The 14074-nt window shown below is 40.3% G+C and overlaps 1 protein-coding gene across 2 annotated transcripts in view; it reads right to left on the bottom strand.

Annotated features, from left to right (window-relative positions):
- Window positions 1–9912: 9912 nt before the first annotated feature.
- The window catches only part of SLC22A9 (solute carrier family 22 member 9), a 161329-nt gene continuing 157167 nt past the window's right edge, over window positions 9913–14074 (bottom strand). For both annotated transcript variants that reach the window (XM_017882646.1, XM_017882645.1), the window contains exons 8-11: window positions 13438–13652; window positions 11935–12043; window positions 11281–11484; window positions 9913–10376 (exon numbers count right to left, since the gene is read on the bottom strand). In XM_017882646.1, the coding sequence (XP_017738135.1) occupies window positions 10316–10376; window positions 11281–11484; window positions 11935–12043; window positions 13438–13652 (589 nt within the window). In that variant the 3' untranslated portion in view covers window positions 9913–10315. The remainder of the gene's footprint in view (window positions 10377–11280; window positions 11485–11934; window positions 12044–13437; window positions 13653–14074) is intronic.

The raw sequence follows: 14074 nt of genomic DNA, 5'->3' as shown, positions 1-14074 counted from the left end.
TTCTTGGTTCTGTTAATGTGATGTATCATGTTTATTGATTTGCATGTATTGAACTATCCTTGTATTCCTGGGAGGAATCCCACTTGATCATGGTGAATCACCTTTTAATGTGTTGATGAATTTTGTTTGCTAGTACTTTGTTGAGGATTTTGCATATATGTTAATCAATAATACTGGCCTTTAGTTTTCCTTTTTCATGTGTCCTTGTCTACTTTTGGTGTCAGGGTAATGCTGGCATGATAGAATGAGTTTGGAAGTATTCCTTGCTGTTTAATTTTTTGGAAGGATTTGAGTAGAATCAATTCATATTTGTTGTTCTTTTGATGTTTGGTAGAATTCACCAGTGAATCTATCTGGTCCTGGGATTTTCTTTGAAGGGAGAATTTTATTATGATCTTACTCTTGTTACACATTTTTAATTCATTGAGGTTTTATGTTTTTTTTCTTGGTTCAATCTTGGTAGGCTGTATATGTCCAGTAATTTATCCATTACTTTTAGGTTTCCAAATTGTCATATAGTTGTTCGTAATAGTCACTAGTGATTCTTTGTATTTCTGTGGTCTCAGTTGTTGTTTCCTTTTTCATTTCTGATTTCGTTTGGGTCTTCTCTATGCTTTTTTTGGTTGGTTGATTAGTGGCCTTAAAATAGTTCTCTTGATTTTCTTGTTACGTGGATTTTATGTCTCCATCTGTTTAGTGCTAATTACTGGTATATTGTTTTGTTTGTTTGGTGACATCATTTTTCTTTGATTGTGTTTGATCCTCATGGTTGTGCATCAGTGTCTATTCATTGAAGAAATAGGTATTTATTTTAGTGTTCACAGTCTGGATTTCTCTGTGATAGTTCTTGTACACGAGGTCTATCCAGCAATTCTGAGCATACTGTCTGTCATGGTCGCTAGATTCGTAAGTGCTTGATCTAGCGCAGCACTAAGGGCCTCTTCATGTCCTCCTGTAGGACAGAGGATGGCAAGCCTGTGCTGGTGTCTTGGACTAGAGCACCTCCCAGCAGTTCGCTGCACAGGTAGGATAGTTTCCAGGCTGCTGCAGAAAAGGGCTGGAACTGAGACTGGGCCTTTTTAGAATCTTCTGTGGAAAAGAGGATGGCAAGCCTCTTCTGGTGGCTCAGATGGGCACATCTCTAAACAGTTCCCTGCACAGGTAGGATAGTTACCTGACTGCAGTGGCAGGGGCTGGAGCTGACATTTGACCCTTTTGGGATCTGCTATGGGATGGAAGCTACAAACTCTGTCCTGTTACTTCAGATAGGTGCATTTCCCAGCAGTTCCCTGCATAGGTGGGATAGTTTTCTGGCCATGGCAGTAAGAGGCTGAAGCTGAGACTGTGCCCCTTCAAGAATTTCTGTGAGGCAGAGTCTAATAAGTCCGTCAGAGAGGCTCAGACGGGGTGGGTTTCCCAGCAGATCCCTGTGCCTTTAGGATAATTTCCTCATTGCAGCAAGAGGGGCTGGGTCTAAGGCTGGGCCCCTTGAGGACCTGCTATAGAACAGATGCTGGCAAGCCTGTCCCAGTTGTTTAGATGGGCATGTCTCCCTGCTGTTCCTTGTACAGGTCAGATAATTCCCTGGCTGTGGCACCAATGGGCTTGAGCTGAGATTGGCTCCTTCAGGCTCTGCAATGAGATGGAACCTAGCCTGTTTTGGAGGCTCAGATGGGTGACTCCCAGTCATTCTCTGCTTGGGCAAGATAATGCCTGGGCTGAAAGATAGAGCCCATTTAGACTCTGCTGTGGGACAGAGGCTTTCAAGCCTGTCCTAGTGTCACATGGGAGAGCTCTTTCTGAGGCCTTGTGCAAGCAGTGTCAAGCTGTGACCACAGTTGAGGGGAACTGTAGCTTTTATAGGGTAACTCTCCAGTCTGCTGCTGAGACCAATGTTGGTGGGCAGTCAAGCCTTTTTGCCAAGACACTATTGTGATTCCTCCTGGAGGCTTTGGCAGATAGTTTTGGTTCCAGGGTCAAGGCCATACAAGGCTACAGCTAAGCCCTTCGGGAAATGAGGCTCTTTCAGACTTTCAGTGTGGGAGCATGATTGGCAGGTCTGTCACCTGGGTGTGGGCCTGCACTCTTAAAATGATCTTTCAAAGTCTTGGGCTCCACTGGGGTTTCACAAACTTCAACCTCAGTCCCCAGCTCCTATAAAGAGGCTTTTCTCTGTTGGTGGGTACAGAATTCTTGCTGTTTTGGCGGGATACAAGTGGATGACTTCTTATTCTGCCACTTTGCTGGCAGCACACTTCTGAGTTTGACGTTTTTAGATTCCACAAGTAAGTTAGATCTTATGGTCTTTGTGTTCCTCTGGCTGCACTTGTTTTATGTACTGTTCTTTACAAAATTAAGACTGGATTCCATGGTATTACATCCAGCTAATTATTAGAATCATGATTTATAGCACATGACTTTCAAAAAATATCTGTAGCTACATGGCTCAGGAGGGTTTGGATAACGGGCTATGCATATCCATGTCCAGAAAGAAGCTCCTTTGCTACAATTAGGAGCAAGAATTAGCCCTAATTTCCAGCATTTCCCCAATGATTTTAAATGTATTCATTAGGTCTCTGATTTTTTTTTCTTTTTACAAAATTCAATTCAAGAAACACTAGACAACAAAGAGTGAGTTCACTGATAATCCTATTTCAAAACGATAATCACTGCAAAATATTAACTAGGTCTTTGAAGAATGCTTCTGTTACTCCAAGTCAAATGGAAAGGAGGCCTGTTCACTCATCTCACCGTAGATTTTTCTACAGTTGTGCTCACATACTTCTCCAATAAAAATATTATCCGTTGGGCCACAAGCACTGGTCTGTAGTTTTAGAGACTCATGAAGACCTGTGGGAAATTCTCTTCCTTGAAACATCCTGTTTTATGAACTGACCACTATCTTTTGGGGTGATGCACAGAAATAGATGCCATGTAGTCTTCATCATAATGGGCTAGCAAACATTTCATTAGGCACAAGGATAAGACTGGATAAACTCATGATATCCGTTATGGATGATTTCCTGGAATATCCTCTTTCCCACATTCCTGTGAGTTGTCATGTCTTTACTTTTTGATCCCTTGGAAGGTGTTTTGAAGCTGACAAGCAAAAGAAGTCTTAAAGACAAATTTTTTCAAAAGCTAAATTGACAATATAACTAGAGGGTCTGTGCAAGAGCTAAAGAGTTTATCAAAGTAAGTTGAGTATTAGGGAAGGGTGAGGGTGGAGGAGTGTCTGTGGGTCCTGGGGGAACCAGAACCCGGTACTCACCTTTAGAATACCCCATGGAATCAGAGAACTCCTAATAGCGTGGTTGCAAATGGAGGTAAGTGGCCACACCAGAATCCCCATTTCAAAGACTCATTGTGACGGGAATGGTAGAGTTGCAGCACTGAGTGTGTGCAGACTCAGTAGTTACATGATAACCTCTAAGTGGATAACTGATAACCAGTGCAATCTTCCATCATTACTACTTTATTTCTTGACACACTCTGCATGTGCCTGTGGAGTCTAGAGAGCTTTGATGTGAAAGATTTGTGGAAATAATTCCTCAAAATAACTTATTTGCATTTTTTTTTTTTTTTTTTTTTTTTGCCGACCCACAGGCAAGGTGGAATTTAAATTGAAATTTTGTTACTGGTAGCAAGTAAAATGCGATGTTACATCTATATTTGCAGACAAATACTCATATCTATTAAATCTGTGTGATGTCTTTTTTTCATTTCTTCTGTGCATTCAGAGCTTCTAGCATACTGCTTAGTTGCTATTACATGATGAATTAATAATTTTTTTCATGTTATGAGTTTTCTCTTCTTTTTAAAATAAATTTAATTATGTATATTTAAGGTATACAACATAATGCTATGAGTTATATATATGTGTGTGTATATATATATAAAATTGTTACCATGGTGAAGTAAATTAACATATCTATCAACTCATATAGTTAACTTATTTTTCACTCTGTGGCAAGAACACCTACAATCTAGTCATTTAGCAAAACTTCTGAATTCTATGTTAGCAACTATAGTCTTCATGTTGTACCTTAGCTCTTTAGCCTTGTTTATCCTATATATCTTGTACTTTGTACACTTTGACCTACATCTCCCCATTTCCTCCTTCTCACCTTGTCTCTGGTAACTGCTGTTTTGTTCTCTATCTCTATTTATTTGACCTTTTTTCCCACATATAAGTGAGGTCATGCAATGTTTTCCTTTTTGTGTCTGGCTTATTTTATTTAGCCTAATGTCTTCCAGGTACATCCATATAGTGGCAAATGGCAGAATCTCCTTTTATTTTATTTTCTATTTTATAATTTCAACTTTTATTTTAGATTTAGGGGGCACATGGGCAGATTTGTTACCTGGATATATTGTGTGATGCTGAGATTTAGGGTGCAACTGAATATCTCCTTTTTAAAGGCTGAATATTACTCATGGGTGTATGTGTGTACACATTACAGTTTCCTTTTTCATTTATCTGTTGATGGACACCTAGATTGTTTCTGTATCTTGGTAATTGTGCATAATGCTTCAATGAACATGGGAGCGCAGATGTTTTTACAAGGTAGTACTTTCATTTCTTTTGGGTACATACCCAGAAGAGGGATTGCTGGATCAAATGGTAGTTCTATCTTTAATTTTGGGGTGGAACCTTTTAACTTTTATTTTAGGTTCGGGGGATACTTGTGAAGTTTTCTTACATGGTACCGTTATAGTGTTTTCCCTAATGGCTGCAGCAATTTACATTCCACCAACAGTGCCTAAGTACACACTCTTTTTTTTTTTTTTTTTTTTTTTGAGACGGAGTCTCGCTCTGTCACCCAAGCTGGAGTGCTGTGGCCGGATCTCAGCTCACTGCAAGCTCCACCTCCCGGGTTCACACCATTCTCCTGCCTCAGCCTCCCGGGTAGCTGGGACTACAGGCGCCGCCACCTCGCCCGGCTAGTTTTTTGTAGTTTTAGTAGAGATGGGGTTTCACCGTGTTAGCCAGGATGGTGTCGATCTCCTGACCTCGTGATCCGCCCGTCTCGGCCTCCCAAAGTGCTGGGATTACAGGCTTGAGCCACCGCGCCCGGCCGACCTCTTATCAGATCTATAGTTTGCAAGTATTTCCAATCCATAGGTTGCCTTTTCATTTTGTTGTTTCCTTTGCTGTGCAGAAGCATTTTGGCTTAATGTAGTCCCATCTATTTATATTTGTTTTTGTAGCATGACCTTTTAGTGTATTATCCAAGGAATGGAATTGTTGCCAAGGCCAATGTCAAGGAACTGTGTTTTCTTCTTTCTCCTATGTTTTATTCCAAGAGTTTTATGGTCTTACATGTAGGTCTTTTATTCATTTTAAGTTGATTTTTGTGTATGGTGTAAGGTAAGGATTCAATTTTATTCCTTTACGTGTGGAAATACAGTTTTTTCTAGCACCACTTATTGAAGAGGCTATCCTTTTTCCATTGTGTCTTTCTGGTGTCCCTGTCCAAAATTAGTTGGCTGTATATGCTTGGATTTATTTCTGGACCTTTTATGCTATTCTATTTCCAATGGGTTTACACACATCAATTTATAAACATAAATGTTTAGTCATGTGACTTTAGTCCTTTGAAAATTATATGTTCTTGGCGTTCCCCAATAGTATATTGAATCATGTATTCTTTTTTCATAGGCATAAGAAATCTAAATATGTATGCATTCTAAAATTTATCTTGTATTTTGTAATTTAAAATATAACAATAATTTATAATTTTTTTCTGAGTGGATGTCATCATCTGAATTTTAAATATATGTACACTTTTTATTTCAATAGCTTTTGGGGTACAAGTGGTTTTTGGTCATATGGATGAATTGTATACTGGTAAAGTTGGAGATTTTAGTGCATCCATCACCTAAGTAGTGTATGTTGTACCCAATATGTAGGTTTTTTCCCCCTCAATCTTCTTCCCCTCCCCTTCTGAGTATCTAATGTCCATTATACCACTCCATATGCTTTTGTATACCTGTAACTTAGCTCCCACTTATAGGTGAGAACGTACAATATTTGATTTTCCATTCCTGAGTTACTTCACTTAGAAATAATGACCTCCAGGCCGGGCGCGGTGGCTCAAGCCTGTAATCCCAGCACTTTGGGAGGCCGAGACGGGCGGATCACGAGGTCAGGAGATCGAGACCATCCTGGCTAACACGGTGAAACCCCGTCTCTACTAAAAGATACAAAAAACTAGCCAGGTGAGGTGGCGGGCGCCTGTAGTCCCAGCTACTCGGGAGGCTGAGGCAGGAGAATGGCGTAAACCCGGGCGGCGGAACTTGCAGTGAGCAGAGATCCGGCCACTGCACTCCAGCCTGGGCGACAGAGCGAAACTCCGTCTCAAAAAAAAAAAAGAAAAGAAATAATGACCTCCAGCCAATTTAAGTTGCTGCAAAAGACATTATTTTGTTTCCTTTTATGGCCGAGTAGTATTCCATGATGTATACGTACCACATTTTATTTATCCACTGATTGGTGGCTGGGCACTTAGGTTGGTTCCATATTTTTGCAATCGTGAATTGGGCTGCAATAAACATGCATGCAGGTATCTTTTTGATATGACTTCTTTTCCTTTGGTTAGTGATATGGTTTGGCTGTGTCCCCACCCAAAGCTCATCTTGAATTGTAGTTCCCATAATCCCCACGTGTCATGGGAGGAAGCCGGTAGGAGGTAACTGAATCGTGGGGGCAGTTACCCCCATGCTGCGGTTTCCATGATAGTGAGTAAGTTCTCATGAGATCTGATGATTTCATAAGGGGCGTCCTCCTTTGCTCAGCACTCATTCTTCTCCTTCCTGCCATCATGTAAACAAGGAAGTATTTGGTTCCCCTTCTGCCGTGATTGTAAGTTTCCTGAGGCCTCCCTAGTCATGCAGAACTGTGAGTCAATTAAACCTCTTTCCTTTATAAATTATTCAGTCTCGGGCAGTTATTTATAGCAGTGTGAGAACAGACTAATACAGGTAGATACCCAGCAGGGGGATTGCAGGATTGAATGGTACATCCACTATTTTCTCTACTACTCTTAATTCTTTGAAAAATCTTCATACTGTTTTCCAGAGAGGTTGTACTAATTTGCATTCCCACCAACAGTGTCTAAGCATTCCCTTTTCAACACACACATGCCAACATCTATTCTTTTTTTTTTTTTTTTTTTGACATTTTAATCATGGCCCTTCTTGCACTTAAGCATTTTTTCATATGTTTTTTGGCTGTTTGTATATCTTCTTTTGAGAATTGTCTGTTCATGTCCTTTACCCACTTTTGGAGGAGATTGTTTTTTTCTTGCTGATTTGAGTTCCTTGTAGATTCTGGATATTAGTCCTTTGTAAGATGCATGATTTGTGAATATTTTCTCCTACACTGTGGATTGTCTGTTTACTCTTCTGATTATTTCTTTTGCTGTGAAGAATCTTTTTTTAAATTTAATTAGATCCTATTTATTTATTTTTGCTTTTGTTGCATTTGCTTTTGGAGTCTCAGACATAAATTCTTTGCCTAGACCAGTGTCCACAAATGTTTTTGCCAGATTTTCTTCTAGAATTTTTAGGACTTAAATTTAAGTCTCTGATCCATCTTGAGTTGATTTTTGTAGATGGCAAGAGATAGGGATTCACTTTAATTCTTCTGTATGTGGCTATCCAGTTTTCCCTGCACCATTTATTGACTAGGATGTTCTTTCCCCAATTTATGTTTTTGTGTGCTTTGTTGAAGATAGGTTGGTTGTAAGTATAGGGCTCTATTTCTGGGTTCTCTATTCTGTTCCTTTGGTGTATGTGTCTACTTTTATACCAGTACCATGCTGTTTTGGTTACCATAGCCTTGTGATATAATTTGAAGTTGGATAATGTGATGCCTCCAATTTATTTATTTTGCTTAATATTGCTTTGGCTATGCAGGCTCTTTTTTTGGTTCCATGTGATTTTTAAAATTGCTTTTCCTAATTCTGTGAAAAAAAGATATAATTTATAAAATTTTAAGCTGTTGCATATTCCTTGTTTCAACTTAGAATACACTTAAAAGAAGAAAGTTAAATAACTTTGAGGTCTACTATGAAAATTTAATGTTTTAATCATTTTGTTGTATATTTTATAGATTTTCCCATAATTTCTTGAGTTTTCTTCACAGAAGGCTTAAATGAGTAGTCAAGTATACATATGTTTATTTGGAATTTACTTTCCTATTCAGAACATTTTTTTCCTCTTCGAATTTTGGTAGCCAAGGCTCCTTTGAAAGCATGGTTTATTTGTTCCATTTAACTTATTCTCAGCTATATTGAAGTATGATTGACAAATAAAACTTGCATATATTTGAGATGTACAGTGTGATGATACATGTATGTATACAATGTGAAATGATTGTCATAATCATAATCAATAATTGGCATATTGGTTTAGGAAATGTGATGGTTAATATTGAGTGTCAACTTGATTGGATTGAAGGATGTAAAGTATAGTTCCTGGGTGTGTCTGTGAGGGTGTTGCCAAGGGAGATTAACATTTGAGTCAGTGGACTGGGAGAGGCAGACCCACCCTTAGTCTGGGTGGACACCATCTTATCAGCTGCCAGTACAGCTAGAATAAAGCAGGCAGAAGAAAACAGAAAGGGCAGACTTGCTGAGTCTCCTGGCCTTCATCTTTCTCCCATGCTGGATACTTCCTGCCCTCAAACATCCTACTTCAAGCTCTTCAGCTTTTGAACTGTTGGACTTACGCCAGTGATTTGTCAGGGGTTCTCAGGCTTTTGGCCACAGACTGAAGCCTGCATGGTCGGCTTCCCTACTTTTGGGGTTTTGGGACTCGCACTGGCTTCTTGGCTCCTCAGCTTGCAGATGGCCTAGTGTGGGACTTCATCCTGTGATTGTGTGAGTCAATTCTCCTAATAAACTCACTTTCATGTACACATATATCCTATTATTTCTGTTCCTTTAGAGAACCCTGACTAATGCAGGATATAAAGTTGAATTGTGCCGGGCGCGGTGGCTCAAGCCTGTAATCCCAGCACTTTGGGAGGCCGAGACGGGCGGATCATGAGGTCAGGAGATCGAGACCATCCTGGCTAACACGGTGAAACCCCGTCTCTACTAAAAAATACAAAAAACTAGCCGGGCGAGATGGCGGACGCCTGTAGTCCCAGCTACTCGGGAGGCTGAGGCAGGAGAATGGCGTAAACCCGGGAGGCGGAGCTTGCCGTGAGCTGAGATCCGGCCACCGCACTCCCACCCGGGCGACAGAGTGAGACTCCGTCTCAAAAAAACAAACAAACAAAAAAAAGTTGAATTGTTAGTCATTTATTTCCGATTCGTGGGCTAATGCTATTTATTCCATAATTTGGTGTTTCCTCTAAGAATGCACAAGGCTGAAATTGTTACACATTAAATGTTATGCATACTAAAGTCTACTTTTGAATTTCTTTGTTTTGTAAATGCATCTGCTAACAATGTTATGAATATTACAGCTTGCGATAAAGCTCGTGTATCTCCCCCACTTACCTGACAGTCACATTTTCACTCCCTGATCTTCCTTTTTCTGAACCAAATGTCTACTATTAATTCCTAGATAAAGTTGAACTTATTTTTCAACTTTTTGTATAAGTATCAGATTTTTCATTGTAATTATCCCACCAGTTACTCTATCAAATAATTGAAGAAGAAACATTGTGTTTAATATTATTCAATCTTCCTATCCAGAAACTTGCTAGGGACTTGCAACTATATAGTCTACTATGATTTATTTTAAAGTGTTATGTAATTTTCTTCAAACTTTTTCTATGATTATTTGTAGATAGCTTATATTTAGTTATTTAGTACCACAATTGTGAAGTGAATCTACTTATTCACTATATCTTGTTATTTATTTTAATTTCTTTCTTTCGTTTTTTTTTTTTTTTTTTTTTTTTTTTTTTTTTTTTTTTTTGAGACAGCATCTCGCTGTGTCACTAGGCTGGAGTGCAGTGGCCCGATCTTGGCTCATTGCAATTTCCGCCTCCCGGGTTCAAGTGATTCTCCTGCCTCAGCCTCCCAAGTAGCTGGAATTAAAGGCATGTGCCACTATGCCCAGCTAAGTGTTGTATTTTATTTTAGTAGAGACGGTGTTTCACCATGTTGTCCAGGGTGGTCTCGATCTCCTCACCTTGTGATCTGCCCGCCTTGGCCTCCCAAAGTGCTGGAATTACAGGCGTGAGCCACCGCGCCCGGCCTTGTTATTTATTTTCTAGATTTTGCTAGTGTCTAGGAACAGTCCTGATTGTTCCCTTCGTTTGGCTCATTGATCAGCAGTCAGCTCCTGGAATTCCCTAAAACTGTGTTACTTTCATGCTGGGACCCTCCTGCTTTGGTTCTCTGGAGTCTTTTCTCCTGGAACAAACACAAAGAAACCAACAAACAAAAAATCACAAAAATGAAAAGACATGGACTAAGCGTGTAAGTCCTGCATTCTTTAGGGCATGTTGCTTCTTTGTCCATTAGCTTTGGTAAAAACCATATCTCTGTCCCCAAGGGACTGAGTGAACCTTGTGAAGCAAAAGATGAAGCTCCCAGATTAGGATCTGGGAAGGCAGCTTAGATACCTTCTACTTGTCATCCTTGGACACCTGGTACAAGCTTGTCCAGCCCATGGCCCACAGGCTGCTTGTGGCCCAGGATGGCTTTGAATGTGGCCCAATACAAATTTGTAAACTTTCTTAAAACATTATGAGATATTTTTGTGATTTTTTTTAACTCACCAGATATTATTAGTGTTAGTGTATTTCATGTGTGGCCCAAGACAATTCTTATTCCATTGTAGCCCAGGGAAGCCAAAAGATTGGCTATCCCTGCATCCGCAGACTCTTCAGTGGCCTAGTAGTCAGGCCTGTAAGCACCGGCAGTCTCAGACAGCTTATAGACATCCATTGGCTTGCGGGTTCCCCAGGGATGAAAATCTGGTGTTTGGATCTCTGCATGTTTGTAAAATACCTTCAAGAGTGTGCACATCACACTAGGGCAGGGAGGGAAGAGGAGACCTAATTTTGGTTTCTTCACTACAAACCTTTGACAAGCTGGGCAGAGCTGGTCTGTGTGATCTGGAGAGCCTCAGGGGATGTCTGAGGTCACTGTGGGAAGGCATGAGGCTGTACCTAGACCTAAGGCACTGATTACATGGGCAAATCCTCAGTCTATGCCTTTTGGGAGGACAGTGACCCTAAATGGTATTTTGCTTTCCTCAGCACAGACCTTTAGCACACAGATCCTCTGAGGGGCAACTGGGCTATTTACTCACTCATTTTTCTCATCCTGGATGGTGTCCAACAGAGGCTTGTTCCTGGTTTCAGGAAGGAGGAGGAAAGCAAAGCCAGAGATGAAGGGGAAGACTCCATAGATGATCCAGGGCAGGGGTGGAGAATATACACTTAGGATGATCATGAGGGGAGCCAGGGCTCCTGCAGTATTAGCAAAGGTTGCATTGATTCTCATAGCTCTTGCCCTTTGAGTGGAAACAGCAATACAAGAATATCTGTTAAAAATCCACACAGGCAATTTGGGATTTATCATTTTGCTCTAATTATGAGGAAACATTTAGACACACAGAGGTGATGAAATACTCCTGTGTTTGAAATTTTCACTTTTATTTGCTAGCAATTTTCAGGTCACAAGTGCATTAGATGCATGTTCATCATTTAGGAAATACTGCTGTCCTTAGCACCAACCTCTCAGGTGGCTCAGAAGGTTGTGTGGGATGCTCTAATACATCAAAGGACTTAACACAGTGGCGAAAAGTCAGCTTGAGATAAAGTTGGTCTATAATTATTTGTGTTTATGACTGTTACAATTTACTTTCTTAACTAACCAGTCTTAGATTTCTTCCCACAAAAAGTGTCAATTATCTGAGAAAGGTCCATTTTGAACCTGACAGGGCATACATAAGGTTTTGTACCTGATTATGGTGGGAATTACTTCATTTCCATGGGCAAAAGCAAGGGTATTGGCAAGAGAAGACGCTCCTAAACCCAGCGTTGCCAAAACCTCACGCAGCATCTGCACTTCTGGAGAAAGGAAGAACACAAGGCCTTAGGAAATTTGAGCTGAAGGAATCAGCATCCCCCAAGCTAGAAGTGAAAAGGACTGTATTGGAGGTGTTTGCAAGGTTAAAATGTACTGCAGGGAAACTGCATAGAGGCAAAGAATGTGCAGTGGCTGATAGCTGAGAAACGTGATTTATCTTCCCCTTGAGGCTTAAACAGTGAATAAAAAGGATCTGAGCTATTACTTCACTTCTCACTATATATCAGAGATACGCCATAGCAAGAGAGAGGCATGTAAGTTGAGCTGAATGTTTTTTCATTTATTCTGTCCAGGGACTCCTCTGCCTACCTGGTAGAACTGTCATGTGTGCAATACTTGGGAGTGTAAGACCCATCCATATTCTCCTGGCCTTTAAAACCTAGGTACATACACAGTATTGACATGGGGCTAGGGTTGCAGAAGAGAGTCATAAAAGATCAGGAGTTCTATGTTAGGAGAGAAGCTAGACATTATCAATGTTTTAAGGATCAGGAATAAGGAACTCGAAAAGAGGAAAAAAAGTCAGACTTTAGAAAGCACTGAAAGGGTGTTTCAGAGTCTTTTTTCTATCCAACTGAAGAAATCCTGTCATAGCCTCATGACACTGGAGGGTTCTGTTGCTTTGTAGCACACTTGGATCATTGCTGGCATTCAAGAAGGGGAGTGGAGCACACCAATCTGGGATCCTGTTAAATACATTACTACACTAAGAGTTAGGTGAAGACTGGTGGCCACCTGGGTTCCCTTACTTATTACATATGATCAGTTAATTTCTTAAAATAGAATCTACAAGAGGCTATTAACTGACAGTTTCTTCATTTCTACTGTACAGTTCTTTACATAAAGATGGGGCACTTTTGTTCCCTTGAAGTCAAGATGCCTCCCCTAAACCAGGATTGTAGTTAAGGTGACCTAATACAAGGCCCACAAGTAGATACATGGGAATTAGGGAGTACTTTGTCACTGAAGCTGTAGGAATAAGAAAGAGCCCAGACAGAGGAAGTAGCAGTATTATGTCCTCATGTTGGGAAACAATGACAAGGCCTATACCTTATACTCATTTAAAGTTTGATCGGCCAAAGAGTAAGTAAGTGATTGCTGTTGTAGAGAAACCATCAGAAATAAATGGCTTCAGTTTCTTAGTATTTCTTGAATATGATGAGGACAACCATATAATAGAGCCAACCTTTACTCATCTGTGACTCGTTTTCCAGCAACTTGTGGCAGAATCTGTCCCAAATCCCCAGATTGTTGTCAGGAAATCCTGAGAACCCCATTCTCCCTTTCCTTCTGGCTTCAGATAGGTGTGACCAGTACAATCCCTGAGAAAAGAGGGAAAGGCATTTTCTTTCTTCCACCTGTGATCTTTTCTCACCTTGTAGCACAAGTACGATGGCCAGAAGGCAGATTGCCAGTAGGAACATGAGAAGCATCTGGCTTGCTCGATGCTTCATGTATTTCAGTGCCCAAGGTACAACACAATTGGCCAAGAGGATGACTGCACCAAAGAGAGTCTGCAACAGGAAAACATTGTTCCCCAGATGCTGGACGTTGAGATTAAGGCCAAAATAGGCCATGAAGTTTGCAAATCTGTGATGATTAAAAAGGAAAGGCACATATTATAATCTGTGTAGCCTACATCCTACAAATGAGAATAATATTGGCCCAGGCAGCTAGGGATTGTTAAAGTATAAAGGATGGGTCTATTTCGTGGAATATTTTCTTGCAATGTGATTTTTAAAAATCTATTAAGTGACAATGATAACATTATGGAACTCTTTGTGAAGAAGTTATTAATACTAGACAAGAGGCTGGAAGTTAGATGCTTAAATATGTTCAGAAAGGGATACAGACTGCGTCTTATGAAGCAGGATAATTTCTGAAGAGTTTTCAAAGGTACCTTTGGTAGCTTCTATTTGATAAAAATGAGACAAAAGTATTATACTACCTACAAAGATGATGACTAAAGGTGTGGGAAGAGAGTTCCATTTGAGAATGCTGCCACCTTCCTC

Source organism: Rhinopithecus bieti, unplaced genomic scaffold (genome assembly GCF_001698545.2).
Source record: "Rhinopithecus bieti isolate Rb0 unplaced genomic scaffold, ASM169854v2 scaffold_13271, whole genome shotgun sequence".
NCBI lineage: Eukaryota > Metazoa > Chordata > Mammalia > Primates > Cercopithecidae > Rhinopithecus > Rhinopithecus bieti.
The sequence above is the reverse complement of the archived record's forward strand: the minus strand, read 5'-3'. Positions and strand labels throughout refer to the sequence as shown.